The following is a 16,116-nucleotide window of genomic DNA, read 5'->3' on the forward strand; positions in this document are numbered from 1 at the left end:
AATGGAAAATGTTTCAAGAATAAATAAACACTATTAGTCATTTCACAAAAATACAGCAACCAAAAAAGATTGACAGGTAGACTAGATTAGCCTGGTGTTCCCTGAATCCCGCCTTCGCGGAGGCGAGGCTTTCGGCGGTGGGCGTGGTGTGTCCGCTCGACCCCGCCCTCCGTGGGCGTGGCGTGAGCGGGTTAGGCGCGCGGGCTGGCGCGCCCTGGCCGTTTCCTAGGATACGAAACACACACGGCGCTGGAGCTTCACAAGGGAGCGATCGAGGTAAGCTGCCCGCGCCGGCGGGTAATCCCGAGTAGGCTGCGGGACCCAGCCCGACCTGAGCTTCGAAACCGCCGGGCATGTGGCCTCGGTGCCCAGACCAGCCAGGGCTACTCTCAGCCGGGAGGCGGGACCTGGATGCCGGTACGGGCGGTCGGGAGGAGGGTCCCAGGGCGGAGCGGCGGGCCGGGGAATGAGAGGCTGTGGGCAGGGGCCTGGCTCCCTGGCTAACTAAGCTCCCCAGGTTCCTGCAGGCTCCCTAGAGCTCCGAGGACTCCCGGGGGCCCCCAGGCCTCCCCCAGAGTTTCCCAGGCTCCCTAGGGCTCTCTGGGACTTGACGCTGGCCTCCCTCAACCCCTCTTCAGAGAGACTCCTAACCTGAGCCTGGTGCCCTGGATCCCCTACACAACCTCAGGGTGCACACAGTGCATTGAAACTACTTTTAGGAGCGAAGCGCAGGACTGGATACGGGGTGGTACGGGGAAGCAAAACTGGGTTCGGATCTTATAAAGTAGAAATGGAGGGAAAGAAAGAGAAGGTCCAACTCCAGCCCTCCTTGGTGCATTTCAGGTTGCATGCAGGTAAAAGCTGAGGCAGGGCACAGAGGGGTGGCCTAGCTGTCCTCTTCAATCCTGGAAGACTCACGCTCAGGGGTCAGAATCCCCCTGTCCCCAACCCCCATTACTTCTGCTCCAGAAAACTTAGCTCGGAAGGATCAGAGTGCGCCAGACAAAGACTGGCTCCTTACTGCCAGATTGGGCCTTTAATGTAGGCGGAGCTATGGAACTCAGGAAAAGGGATTTATGTCGATTTATGTCGCTGTGTAATGTCACCTGTTGTTACTATGTCATTTGTTATAATGGTAAAGGATTCTTATAGAGGTCACTTGTTTTACCAATGGAGTAGAAATAGTCGCGGTTGCAGAAGTCACCTCCAACCTATGGGTAGTGCTGGGGAAGTGAGACTTGTCCCCTCTCCACAGAGCTAGCCTTGGGCAACCTGCTCTTAGCTCTCTGCATGCTGTGGGTCCATTAATTAATTTTTAAACAATTTACAAATATTCACACAGAGCTGGCTTTGTGGTCTTGCAATAAATATGAGACAGAATCTTTTCCTGCCTGGTGTAGTGGTTCTTCATCTTAACACTTAGAAGGTGAAGGAGGAAGACCAAGAATTCAAAGCTATCATAACTGACTAACCTAACTCAAGGCCAGTCGGGGCCTCATGAGGCCCAGTCTGGAGAGGGGCAGGGGAAGAAGGGAAGGATGAATCTTTCTTTTCCCATTACAATAATCTCTCTTTTGATTTCTGTAAGTATGCCTGCCACTTGATTAAAGTGGAATCTTTGTATTGTCTCGTTTTGTTTTTCTGTTTTGTTTTTAGCTGATGCACAATTCTTCAATGCTACAGTTTTGTTTACAAAGTTAATGACAGCCTTGAAATGTTCTGATGGCGTGTTCTTCTAAGACCTATCCAGACCTTATCTGTTGGATGATTGACAGGCACATTTTCCCTCCATCTGCCCTCCACCATAATCCTTTTTAATCTTATTTAAATCTCTTATTAGCTAGTTGAGATTTTACAGTAACTGTGCACTTAGGCAGTGATTACACAGTTTGATCAAAGTAAATTCGGGAGAATGAATATTTATTAAGGATCTTTGGTTGAGCCTCTGAGTGATTGTCCTTTTTAAGGTCAGCATGGAATATTTGTTTAACTTGCGTGAAAGTCAGTGGGTGTCATGGCGGTACCGTCGTAAATTCCGCGTCCTCACCAGTTGGCTTACATAAATAGCTTACAGCGCTGTTACTGTGTGTGAGAGGGAGGCCCATGGGCATTGGTTGTGCTTTTTCTTGGGTTAGGCACTGCTTTTTGAGTAGTAATCAGTCCGGGGGAGCTTGCTGTGCTGCACCAGTAAAGTAGCTATTTTGTACAATCAGTGAATACTGATTTCTACCTTCAGGAATGGGAGGGTGCTTGCTCCGCACCACACACTCAGGAGGACCTGAGTTCAATCTACAGAATTCATATGAAAAGAAACAAATAAACTGAACACAAACAAACAAACAAACAAACAATACAGACAGACACAGAAGCACACACGTTTGCAGTTTCAAAGGCAAGCTCAGATCATTTAGACAAGCCCGATTGGCAAGCCAACTCGTGAGAGACCCTGTCTCAAAACAACAGAGCAGGCCCGTCCTGAAGGGGCACACCACCTTCACAGCTGTGCCTCGGCTCACTGAGTCGTCGTCCCTATATCTTGGGAGGATGGAAGGAACAGGAAACGCCTTCCAACATGAAAATTTGTTTACTTTAAAGTTAATATGAGTCAGGTGAAGTCTGTATAAAGCATTTGACAGGAAGTGTAGGATACAACGCGTGTTTAACCTAGAAGGAGGTAAGGTTTCTGATCTTTTAATTATCCATTGACATCTGCACCATCCTCAGTTTCTGCCAACCACAGTACTGAGACATGGCTGTGATCCCTGCTGGCTGTCCCTTACATCTAAGTCCCGTCTCTTCCACCAGTGTCCTCAAAAATAGAATTTCGATCTCCATTGTTTATTCGCAGGTTGGTTAGTTCAGCTTAAGAAATTAAGTTTGCAGAATAGCTTAAAATCAAAAATGGTCCAGCTTCCAGAGCAGAGCGGAGAGCCATCATGGGGTGGGTGGTCTGCTGACTGTGAGCGCCGGGCACGAGCGGGCAGGGTGGGCCTCTGCCTGGAGGAACGGCTTGGTGACAGTGGTTGATGGTTTGAGTAGCGGTCCGACAGTTCATCTCCCAGGTTCTGAAGTGGGCGCTACGTGGTTTCTGCTGCTCGTTCAGGCACAGTCTTACCTTCTGCTTCTCCCTGCTGGATACTGCTGCCCTAAGCCGGCCCTCTGCTCCACATCTTTGCTCACCAGCATTCCCTTTTCTGGTCCCTGCTAAAGCAGCGAGTCCCTCCTCAGCACCACCTCCATGACCCGTCCCCCTCATGCTCTCAACGCCTCGTGCTCCCTTAGCTGTTAGCAGGAAAACAATTGAGTAAAAGGACATCTATCAGACCATTCTATCCGTGTGTGCAGAGGCCAGAGGAGGCCAAGTGTCCCCATTTCTCACTCTCCCCATAAGATGGGTCTCCCACCTGAATCTGGACTAGGCTGGAAGCTGGCGCACACCAGGGGTCCTCCTGGCTCTGCTTCCCAAAGCCAGGGGGTTAGAGCACATGTGACCACACCCAGGTTTTCCTGTGAATGCTCAGGTATCCACACTCAGATCCTCACGCTTTCAAAACAGTGCCTACTATTCATGGAGCCAATTCTCCAGTGCATTCCAGAATCTCCAGTGTAGTCCAGAATCGCGTCTTTAAAATTTGGAAGACTTACTTATTTTTATCTTATGTGTATAAGTGATTTGCTTGCACATATGTCTATGTGTTGTATGAGACCTGTAACTGGAGCTGTGAACTATATGTGGGTGCTGGGAATCAAACCTTCGTCCTCTGCAAGAACAAGTGCTCTTAACCACTGAGTTATCTCTCCAGCCTCAGAATTACATTATTTTTATGACAATGCTTCGTGTAGACTTTTTCTGCCTTAACCTTCAAGTATCTAGAACTTTCTCTTCACTGCTTCAAGGAACTTTTTAGTCTCTTTCCAGAAATCAGAATGATCCAGGTGCAACTCCAAGGTTCAAGGTAGAGTGGTTGGCACCATAGGTCCCTGTCACTGCCAACCACAGGACCCTGTCCACTGACAGCCACAGGACCCTGTCCACTGACAGCCACAGGCCCCTGTCACTGACAGCCACAGGCCCCTGTCCACTGACAGCCACAGGCCCCTGTCCACTGACAGCCTAGGCCTCTGTCCACTGACAGCCCAGGCCTCTGTCCACTGACAGCCCAGGCCTCTGTCTACTGACAGTTCTTGTGCTGCTATTTCCAGTTTTATGGTTGAGCTATGGTACAGAGGCTGTGTAGCTTTGGAACAAAGGGGTTGTTCCTTTTTGAAGTGCAGCAACTGTAAAGCCAAAGAATGGAGGTTATAAGTTCGATATCATACTCAGAAACCAAAGACTTTCAAGTCTAAATTATCAGGTCTACTTTGTCCTTGATTCTCTGGCTAATCATGAACAGTTCGTTCAAGTCCCTGTGAGCTTGGTTTACATTCTTATTAGCAGGGAGAAGGCTGTGATGCAGCCTTCTGCTGAAATAAATGTTCTGTGTTGTTACTAAACCAGAAAGATTGATAAACCCCTCTCTGAGAACCCATTTCCCCAAAAGACAGGTGTGTGCCCCTGAGGGGTGGGGCCGGGGCTGGGAGTAGCTGGGAAGACAGGGCAGTAATCTGAAGTGCTGTGATGAGCTGCAAAACTGGAATAGAGTCAACTGTGTTTTAGTCTGTGCACTGCTAAATCATAGCGCATAGCCCAACTAGAACAAGCACCACAAAACTCTTTCCATAGTTGTTTGCTCATGCGGGAAAAGGGGAAAAAAAAACATCTCAGTTAAGAACTGTCAGGGTTGGAGAGGTGGCTTGTCAGTTAAGAGCCCTGGCTGCTCTTCTGTAGGTCTTGAGTTCAAATCCAAGCACCACCCACATGTCAGCTCACAGCGTCTATAACTAGTCTCATAGTATCCTGTGCTTTCTTCAGATGTGCAGACATACATGCAGACAGAACACCCATATACATTAACATATGTCAAATATACAAATAAATCTCTTTATAAGTCTACATTTTAGATGTAGTTTCTATGGTAATTTTTTTCTACATTGATACCTTGATATTTTGATTTCTATCTTTGTATAGCATAAAGACTGTATTAGTCAGGGTTTTCTAGAGTCACTGAATGTATGGGCAGTCTCTATATAGTAGGAGAATTTGTTCATGTCTTATAGTCTGTAGTCCAGCTCCCCAACAATGGTCAGCAGCAGCTGTGAATGGAAGTCCAAGGATCTAGCAGTTGCTCAGTCCCATGAGTCAAGCAGGTGAAGAAGTGAGAGAATCTTCCTTCTTCCAATGTCCTTATGTAGGTCTCCAGCAGAAGGTGCAGCCCAGATTAAAGGTGTGTGCCACCACACCTGGATCTGGAACTAGCTTTGTCCCAGATGACCTTGAACTCAGAGATCTCCTTGCCTTACTCTCCTGGGATTCATGGCCACAATGCTTCAAGATCTCCAAGCCAAGATGCAGGTCAGGAACTTGTATCTCCCAGCCTCAAGATCAGGATCTCAGGTGAGCCTTCCAGTTCTGGACTGTAGTTCATTCCAGATAGAGTCAAGTTGACAACCAGGAGTAGTCATTGCAAAGACCATTTGGGAAAACTATCACTTTTTTCAGGCAAATCAAAAGCCACTTGTTGTCATTCCTTAGGACCTTCCACCTAGGCATAGGCTGAGAAAGATGGAAAAATCCTAAATATAAATAGCAGCCTGCAAACGCAAGGCCTTACTCTGGAGTTACTCAGCCTAATTGTTCCAGTGTACCTTTGAAGAAAATGTTTCCTATCTGAAGAAGTGTTAAATTCATAGACATTCCCCATGATCTAAAAGCCTCACCACATTCCAGATACATCCCTGAAAACAAGGAACCACGTGATTTTGCTATGGTGTGTGCTTTTGTGAATGTCGAGAGAGCTCAGAAAGCCTGTTTTGGGAAGCCTTGGGGACTTTGACAGCTAGGACACATCCTTGTTGGGTCTCAGTCGCTGCATGTCAGAGAGAAGCATCTCTGAGTGTTACCTCAGAGTGAAGAGTGTTACAGTCGGAGGAGAATCACCCTGGAAGGAAGAACTGACCTGTAAGGGACATTTTAGAGAAAGTTGTCTTCTGATGGTGTTATTTGAAGGCTAAGCAGGAAGTCTTTAGCACAATGAGAGATTCCTAAAAGCCAAGAACGGCCAAGAGACACTTGTTGAAAGACCATCTCTTCAAATGCAGAACAAAATCAGAACAACTGAGGGAACCAGTGAGCATCCGTGCTGCACAGAGCACAGTTAGACTGTGCCTTGCTGTGTCCAATTACAGTTATAAAACCAAGACCTGCTGGAACCTAAGAGACCACCAGAACCATTCCAGGGCATCCAAAGATGTGGTTTTAAAGCCCACAAAGCTCTGGAAAATTTATATTTTTAAAATAAAGTTGTGTAGATTCATTTGTAACAGTTGGAGCAGAGTGACAGGAGGCCCTTCCCTTCCCCATCTGTTATGTTCTTTATACTTTCCACATATTTGTCTATAAGAACATGGAAATGCAACTTGAAGGCATCGGTGACATAGATGTACCTGGCATATTGCTTTTTTTTTAAATGTGGAAATGCCTGAATCTCATACTCTCCCAAGAGTTTCACATACATGTTGATAAATTCTTGTTAGATCTATGTATACCAATACTGTTCTCATCTGACTGCTTAATAAATATAAATTGAGCAACAAATTCAGAAACAGGAAGTCTATCATGTTGCAAAACTTAACATTTTTGTGTTAGGCTGTAATCCCAAAAGTAGAAAATTGTACAAGTTACTTCATGTGACAGTCACACGACACACAGAAACCTCAAGCTCTCTAAAGCACTGTATAAAGTTACCTGCAAATTATGTGGCAAAGGTATGCACAAAACATTTGTGGATTTCGGCCTTAGAATTGGACCCCATCCTTAAGCTACTTCAACACATGTATGTGTAAACATTCCAAAGTTCTGAAACATTTAAAACCTAAATCATTTCTGTCCCCACACACTCGTAGCCGTGCACCTGGTCCTGGTCTGGCGCTACGCTCTGTCCCTTGGATTGTTTTAATACATATCTGTATTTTTTTAATTAAAAAAAGATATAAAGCAGTTATTCGATATTCAAATAATATTTTAAAATAAATTCCAGTTATTTAATGAAAAACTCAAGTACAGTCACCACAGATCTGAGAGAGGTTACTTTGTGGACAACCTCAAACTGGTCACTTGAAAGCTCTACAGCCACTTGACTAGTAAATGCAATAAGGGACCATACCCTGGACTCTGGACTGAAAGGGGCTGGGGGGCTGGGGAGGGGGCGCAGGGTACTGCAGGTTCTGATTGCATGGCCAGAGAGCGACAGTGATCCCAGGTTATTTGTTGGTCTCTGTTCCTCTAGTGACAAATGATGCAACCTCAAGGACTGTTTCACTCTCCCATCCCTGACTAGCTGCCCTTGGCCTAGCACTGTCCCCATTCTGCTTATCTTCTTTACCCCAGGGACCCACGCTGAACAGCAGCCTGCTGGGACTACTGCATCCCTGACCCCACTGCTTCTGTTCATCGTTTATTGGTCGGAACAAGTCACATGACCATGAGCCGCATGGGGCGTGGCCAGTCAAGAGAGGGTTGTCAGATTCTGTACAGGAAGGGCAGAACTGGAAACTCCTGCTCTGTGTTAATTCTATTTCTTGGTTAAGCTACAGACTATACTAGTTTCAGTGCAGATTGGCAATCACTTAGAGGAAATCACTTGCTGTCGATGAAGGTAGTAATGACTTCCAGGGACCTCACAAGTTTATTTCTGCGCTTTGAATACCTGGAAGATGGAAAGCCTCAAATTATTGAGTTCCTTTCCTTTCCAGAAAGTTTCCTGCGGCTTCTCTGTTGTGCAAAGAAGTGAGCAGGGGTTTCCCGAGCACCCGCTGTCGCTGGTGAAAGGATGCAGCAGCGTCAGGACACCGCCCCAGGTTGACACGGGCCATTTATTTACGGTACCCACGCCATCTTAATGCCAGCCACGTGTTGTTAGGACAAAGAGCAATTGTGATCTCGGTGATCATTGTGAGAAAAGCAATCATTCGGCAAAGATTTTTGTTTTACTTGTTTCGCTCTGCTCTCGGTTGCAAGAGAATATGTGTATGTCAGCCACCAATGGCCTTTTTTTTTTCTTTCTTTTGTTTTTCGTTTTTGGTTAATAATTACAAAGCTGGCCGGGCTAATTCCAGCACTTGGGAGGCAGAGGCAGGCGGATTCCTGAGTTCGAGGCCAGCCTGGTTTACAGAGTGAGTTCCTGGACAGCCAGGGCTTCACAGAGAAACCCTGTCTCGAAAAAACAAAACCAAAAAAAAAAAAAATTATACACACACACACACACAACTGATCTGTTAGTGGGAGAAGTTTAAAGTTTTTGAAAATATGTATTCTAGGGTGAGGGTGTATGTAGATCAGTTGTAGAGTGTTTGCCAAGCACATGTGAGGTCCTGCGTTCAATGCCCTGTACCACAAATAAATAGTTTTATTATGTATGTGTTGTGAGAGAGAGGGGGTGGGGAGGAGAGGAGACACCTTGTGGGAATCATTTCTCTCTTTCCACTAACATGGGTCCTGGGTCCCCTGTCCCGGGGACTGAACTCAGGTCATCAGGCTTGGCAGCAATCACCTGGGCCTACTAAGTCATCGTTCAGGCCCATAATAAATCATTTTAAAGGTGTATATTCATAGTTTTTATAGCATCTTAGAGCTGGACTATAAGCCTCTTTCAGTTACCTTGGTCCAGCAAAAGGTTTTCAAACCATTATGTAGGAATTTGGAAGTCAGGTAGAGATTTGAGCCTTAGTCCGCTTTTTGGCTGGCTGGTTGGCTGGTTGGTTGGTTGGTTGGTTGGTTGGCTGGCTGGTTGGTTGGTTGGTTGGTTGGTTTGGAGACTGAGTCTCCTGTGTTCCAGACTGTCTTTAAACTTTCTGTACAGGAGAAAACCTTGAACTGCTAATCCTCTTGTTTCCAATCCCTGGGTGCTGGGATTCCAGGTACCTGTGCCAGCCAGTACCAGGGATCCAGCCCAGAGCTCTGAGCGTGCTAGGCCGGCTCTCTACCACCTGAGCTGCATCTCCAGCCTCAATTCTTAATCCTCTAACTCAGATTCAATAATTCAGTGAGATACCACGTTCCACAGCTTTGCAGGTGTGTCTCTTAAATCCCATCACACGTAATCACATATATTCCCAAATAACCACACCTATGTGCTCGTACTTACACGTATAACACATGCTATTAGTGGTTGGGGTCCAGGATGGGTGTTTTCTGGTTCTTTGCTTCTTATCCAAAGAATTGGAAGTAAGAGCTCACACAGACTTGCAAACACAGCAAAATTCCTTTGTTGAGAGCAAAGCGAGATTACAGCTCGCAGAGGGGTCACCGTCAAGGTTGTCAGCGAGCCCCGTGAATGGGAGTGCTCGGAGACTCAGCTTGCTTGGGGAGGAGATGGTGGTGACTACGGGCAAAATTGGCATGGTTCTCAATTTTGATAGGTAGATTGGATCATGGATTCATTTTGTCTACTGTGCCTGTTCCTCCTCATAATGTTACTTATTATAATCACACGCATGCCCAAATATGCCCGGGCTTTAGATGGTGAGTAGTGGAGTCACCTAAAAGTTCTCTTGAGGACACAGTTTTGTGTCACTGCGCATGCGCAGCACTTCAGGGCACATCCCCTTTTCTATTCTTTGAGCCCCGAGGTGCTACGCATGCGCAGTGATTCTTTCTATTCTTTCCCAACAATATATTGGGAATAGGGTTAAGTAGAATAGAAACTGTCAAATTTGATTTTTTTTTTTGACTAGGGGTGGAAAAATCTGCACTGTTGTTCAGAGATGGGAGTATGTATTACCTGGTGCCGGTGGGATTCAAGGGGTTCTGGTTTTGCTAGGTGCATTACTTAGAAAGGTACGTGAGTGCATCGCATATGCAGGCGAAGGAACGGGGCTGCCGAGTGCATTATTACAAGAGAGGGTGGGTGTGCATAACCCAGAGCCAAAGACACTCCCAGGCTCACCTGTCACCTGTGCTTGCCCGCCTTACGTGCCTGCGTGTAAAAGCGGTTTGCATTTCCTATTTCTTTGTATGAGTGTATTCATAATTAGACTTTTTAAAAGATTTATTTATTTATTACATGTAAGTACACTGTTTAGCTGTCTTCAGACACACCAGAAGAGGGCATCAGATCTCATTACAGATGGTTGTGAGCCACCATGTGGCTGCTGGGAATTGAACTCAGGACCTTCGGAAGAGCAGTCAGTGCTCTTAATCGCTGAGCCGTCTCTCTAGCCCCATAATTAGACTTAAACATCTCTTGGCTTAATTGAAAAGACAATGTCATGTTATTTAAGTGAAGTAAGAAACTCCTCTGTGTTACTATTCTCCCCATGCCTTGTTTTATATTTACCTTGCCTAATTTAGACAGCGGTAATCCACTGGGAAATTTTAAATAAATAATACTATTTAAATTTAGCATGATAAATGAAGTAGTTCAAAAACTGCTTCGACGAATGGATATGTTTAGCTGTCTGCTTTTCCCCTGGTTCCTTTGGAACAACATGGATTACAGCGAGTAGAAAGAGAATCCGACAAAGCATTAATCCCACCTTGGACCGTCATGGATGGGTCACCCAGGCCAGGGACAGAGCAGCATCAAGCTGCCTGTGAGGCGGTTGTGTGTGACCTTCCTCCCACTGGGCACAGATGACCTCTTAACAGTGACCTCCGAATCAGCCCTAATTTTTATGCGTCTAGGATGTCAGTAAATGTGTAGTAGGGGTCTGTACTGAAAACATTTTTGCTTCGGTTTTTCACAGGGTGTCCATAAGAATGGACGCAGTGTCTCTTTGCCAGATTCCTTATTGCTGCATCTCATGAGCCTGCCTGATCTTGAGGAGGAGCTGTGTTTAATGATGACGAGCCTGTCTCCAGTGTAGCAGCCAAAAGGAGGAGGGCCACGAATAAAGACGTCTTTTCGATTTCTACCCCACAAGGAAGAGAGCTCCGTCGACCACCTCTGCTGGATTCCCCTCTGCCAGGATGAACCGCTACACAACCATGAGGCAGCTGGGGGACGGCACGTACGGGAGTGTGCTCATGGGCAAGAGCAACGAGTCTGGCGAGCTGGTGGCGATCAAGAGGTGTGTGCGCCCGCCCCACTGCGGAGCATGCGCAAAGCGTGGGTGGTCGCTTTCCTTTGCTTGAGCACCTGCAGCCTCAGGGAGTGAGGTTCAGTCCAGAGCACAAGGTAGTTTGACTGATGAGAAATGCTGTTCTAGGAGAAAAAAAAAAAAAAAGAATTACCAAAAAGGAATACACTTATATGAAGGAAAGCCTATATTGCATTAATAAACCAAGGAAGTCTGAGTGCCCTGCGTTTTATGCCTGACACATTTGGGATAAAACTGGAGATGGTGAATATTTCCTGGGAACAGAATAGAACTTAATAATTCTCTAAGAATAAGGTTAGACTTGTCCAATTGAATTCGGAAAGAGATATGCTATTTGCCTGAGTATATATGGAAGTAAAGAGAGGCAACCATTGTTAGTTGTTTGATTTATTATATTTTTGCTACGTAACAAAATACCCTGAAGTCTGATAGTTTAAGCTGAGGCTAGGATTTCTTAATCTATTTCTGTGGGTCAAGATTTAAGAAGTGGCTACTCAGTAGGTTCTGACTTGAAGTCTTATGAGGTAGCCCAGAAATGGACCAGGGTTGAAGGATCCTTTCTCTGTGTGATTCACTATTTCAGTCTGATATGGCTACCTGGCAGACTAATGTGGCTTAAACAGCCATTCATTTCTGTAGACAGTAAATCCAAGTTCAGAGCCTCTCTCTGTGGCCTGTAGCTGGTTGTCTGTGTGTCCATATGTTCTTCCCTCTGTGTGTGTGTGTCCGATAGATAGATAGATAGATAGATAGATAGATAGATAGATAGATAGATAGATAGGTAGATAGGTAGATAGATAGGTAGATAGGTAGGTAGATAGGTAGATAGATAGATAGATAGATAGATAGATAGATAGATAGATAGATAGGTAGGTAGGTAGATAGGTAGGTAGATCGATAGATCGATAGGTAGATAGGTAGATAGATCTCTGTGGGTGCGTGTGCGTGTGCGTGTGCGCGTGTGCGTGTGTGTGTGTGTGTGTGTGTGTGTGTGTGTGTGTGCATGTGATGCTCTCCTTTCCTGATATGGACATAGAGGATTAGGTCCTCTCTTAAAGATTCCACTGCACATTAATTACCTCTCAGAGACTATCTCAGCTGAGCACAGTGGTACTCAGCACACAAGAAGCTAAGGCAGGGGAATCGTGAGTTCAAAGCTAGGCTGGGCTACTTAGGGAAACGCGTTCTCAAAACAGTAACAATAGCAACGATTTCAAACAAACAAATCAAACTAAAATCCTATTTTTAACGTGGTCACAATTTGAGGGATTAGGGCTTCAGCGTAGGGATTTAGGAGGGAGGAAGCACAATCCATCCCATAATGGGCCATGTATTTCCATTCCACAAGGTTCCACAGACTGGGCGGCTTATATATCATACAGTTTTATTCATTCATCATTCATCTATCCATCCATCCATCCATCCATCCACTCATTCATTCATGCCTATTACCCTGAACTCAGTGTGTAGAACTCAAACTAATGTTCCTGCCTCCACCTCCCACCGCTTATATTACAAGAGTATGCCACCACACCCAGATTTAAATGACAAATTTATTTTCATAAATTTCTGGATCCTAAAAGTCCCCAACCCCTAAGGCATTGGCAGGTCTGCTCTGATCTCTCTGCCTGACTTGCCAACCACTCTCTCCTCTCTGTGACTCTCTGTCCAGTTCTCCCTGCTGTAAGGATGCCTGTCATATCAAGGCCAGCCTAATGACCTCACATTAACTTGACTTCCTCAAATATTGCTGCACAGATATATAACATTCTGGGGATGAGGACTTTAGTGCATGAATTGTGACCCAAACACAGCCTGACTTGAAGTGTGAGTGTCAAGGTGGTGCTGATTGTAGTAACAATCTCACTTCCTCTCCACCTTGGCCTCTTCAGAGGCTAGACCGAACATGCTTGTAATATTGCTTTGGTTTTCCTGAGGTTAGACCTGGAGACAGAGTCCACTAAAGAATGAAAATCTAAAACATAAATGCTTTAACAGGTACCTTTAAATGTCCCTATCTGAAACATCACATACATGATGGCATTATTTTATAATAAATCCTCCAAACTGCCCATTGTTACCAAATAAGTACATAATATGCGCTAATAGGAATGAAAGGTTATTGACTTGACCTCGGAAAATGTAATGCCTACTCATCAGTTTTTAAAAAATATACTTCTTCCTGATCTGTATCACTTCAAAGATCATAACTGCTCAAGAAGACAGAGCAGACGAAAGGCATGGGATCAGAGAAACAAACATCTGTACATGCAACACATGTGGAAACATCTGTACATGCACATTCATGTGGAAACAGCTATACATGTACATTCATGTGGAAACAGTTGTACATGCACATACATGTAGAAAAATGGTACATGCACATTTCATATGGAAACATCTGTACATGCACATACATGTGGAAACAACTCTACATGCACATACATGTGGAAACAACCCTACATGCACATACATGTGGAAACAACTCTACATACACATATATGTGGAAATAACTCTACATGCACATACATGTGGAAACAACTCTACATGCACATACATGTGGATTACGGTTCTTCAGTTACACGAAGAAAGATGTTAGCATGCACAAGCAGACTCATTCATAAAAGTCTCTCTAAACACCTGAAAGGAAAGACGCAATATTCTTCATGGCCTTGGTGTGGGTAGAAGATTAACATGGGGGTGGCAGGAGTAGACTGGGTATTGTATCATGGAAGACTATCATCTTTTGATTATTTCTTCTAGAGAAAAAAACTGGTTGTTTTTACCTTTTAGCTTTCTCCAGTGATGACTGGCCTCAGGTGAGATCTAAGTGAAGGCTCAGGAGACCTGAGAACTCACCTCCTAGAAGAAGTCAGATACACTGAGGGAAGAGAAGAAACCATAATATAGAATTTAGGAATGCTTTTTGGCAAATAACATGCTAAAAGCTTAACCAAAGTAACATAAGGATTTCTTTTTCTCACATAGTAAAAAGGTCTCTGTGCTGAGGAGGAAGCACAGTGGGTGGACAGTTTGCCCAGCATACCCAAGGCCCTTCTCTGATATACACAGTGGGTGTGGCGGTGCACGCCTGTAATCCCAGCTCTCAGGAAGCTGAGGCAGAAGGAGAAGAAATTCAAGGTCGTCATTAGTTCCATAGCACACAGGCCACTACATGCACACACACAAACCTCCTCATGAACAAAAACTTCATACAGCACAGTTGGTTGTTGATGCTTACTATATACTTACTATGTATGTGCTCGTGACAAAATGAAGACAAGACAGACACATTGCTGCCAAATATACAAGTCACAACATAAATGGGGGAGAGGGTAGTGGAAGATTAGTTTTAGGAACCGAGGCTAATGCCAGCCAACTATCATAGAAGGCTTCCCATAGAACGGCGGTTCTCAACCTCCCTAATGCTGAGACGCTTTAATACAGCTCCTCGTGTTGTGGTGACCTCCAATCACAAAAGGTTTTTTGTTGCTACTTCATAGCTGTAATTTTGCTACTGTAATGAACTGTAATATAAATGATATGTAGATGGTCTTAGGGGACTCCTATGAAAGGGACATTTAACCCCCAAAGAGGTCACAACCCACAGGTTAAGAGCCACTTCCATCGAGGGCGGACTTCGTGAATTATTATTACTGTTATTATTTTAAGGAGGGAGGAAGAATACTTCAACTAGTAAGAACATTTCTAGGGAATCGCGGGAGCTGAGAAGCAGAGAGCAATAACAGGAAGTGGGACAGAGGAGTGGGAGGAGCCTAAGGCAGAGGAGTGGGAGGAGGAGCCTAAGGCATAGTGGGAGGAGCCTAAGACAGAGGAATGGGAGGGGCCTAGAGTCAAGACTCCCAGGGAAGGAGCTGTGGACCTTTAGAACTAAAAGTCCGCAAAGCACTTGAAGCAGACAGCTTAACTCAGAATTTGAGGACAGTCCCTTTTGTTAGAGCGGGGACAAGCATGTGAAGACAGCACAGACGGACCAGGGAGAATGGCAGAGCTAGCTGAGGACTAGAGCGTGTCCCCTTAGGGGAGGCATTACTGCAAAGAAAGCACCATATTAACAAACATGGGAGAAGAGTTAAGATTGTACATGTCAGAGCTAAGTCACGGTGTCTATTGAATTATAAAAGTTAACTTGGGTGTGTTTTCACCTGAGGTCTGAAGACCAGATACATATTTTTTAAAAAATGTATTGCCTGTATTATTATGGCGTGCCAAGGCGTGCGTGTGAGATCCTCCTTCGGGTCTCTGACTCCTGCCAGCAGGCTTGGAAGCAGTTTCCCCACTAAGCCTTCTCACCAATCTCAAGACACTTCTACACTTCTGAAATCGAATTGGAAAGAATAGGCATCTCAAATGTACACTTTGGGATAGTGTAATCATTTTATTAAACTAGTTTTCTTATATGGCATTATTTGAATTGATTTTTCCTTTAAAGCCATGATGTTAGATTTCTCTTTTGGAAAGCAATGAGTCTCTAGAAACCCATCACCCTGAAGAGTACCTTTGGGTAAGTCCTGAAGGTCATTCAGCCATTTCATTCGCTTCCTCATGGGGCCTGAGTGAGTCTAAATGAAGTTCTGGTTCTTTAAGGATGCTTTTAAAAGACTAGCAGTGACTCTCTTCATGTCTCCTGATGACTCAAAGATAACTCATGAAAATAAGAAGAGCCTCCAGGTTTTCAATGCTTTGTAGCACAGGAGCATGTCTTCAGGAAAGACATCTGAGCCTCAGGGAGGCCACCCAAGGCTGTGCATCGTGAGCACCTGAGCAAGCGTCTGCCCCCAGGCTGTGCCGTCACGCCTTGACCTCCCATGGCTGTCAATCCCATGCCGATTTCTCATACGTATACTATAAATTTAGGAGGCTCTGCTTTATAGCAATTAGCCCAGTTAATTGAATGAA

The 16,116-nt window shown here is 45.1% G+C and overlaps 1 protein-coding gene across 1 annotated transcript in view; it reads left to right on the forward strand.

The window, feature by feature from the left end:
- Positions 1-202: 202 nt before the first annotated feature.
- Mak (male germ cell associated kinase) overlaps positions 203-16,116 on the forward strand; it is a 46,305-nt gene continuing 30,391 nt past the window's right edge. The window contains exons 1-2 of the mRNA XM_052157430.1: positions 203-276; positions 10,843-11,166. Coding sequence (XP_052013390.1) covers positions 11,066-11,166 — 101 coding nt within the window. The 5' untranslated portion in view covers positions 203-276; positions 10,843-11,065. The remainder of the gene's footprint in view (positions 277-10,842; positions 11,167-16,116) is intronic.

Source organism: Apodemus sylvaticus, chromosome 14, assembly GCF_947179515.1.
Source record: "Apodemus sylvaticus chromosome 14, mApoSyl1.1, whole genome shotgun sequence".
NCBI lineage: Eukaryota > Metazoa > Chordata > Mammalia > Rodentia > Muridae > Apodemus > Apodemus sylvaticus.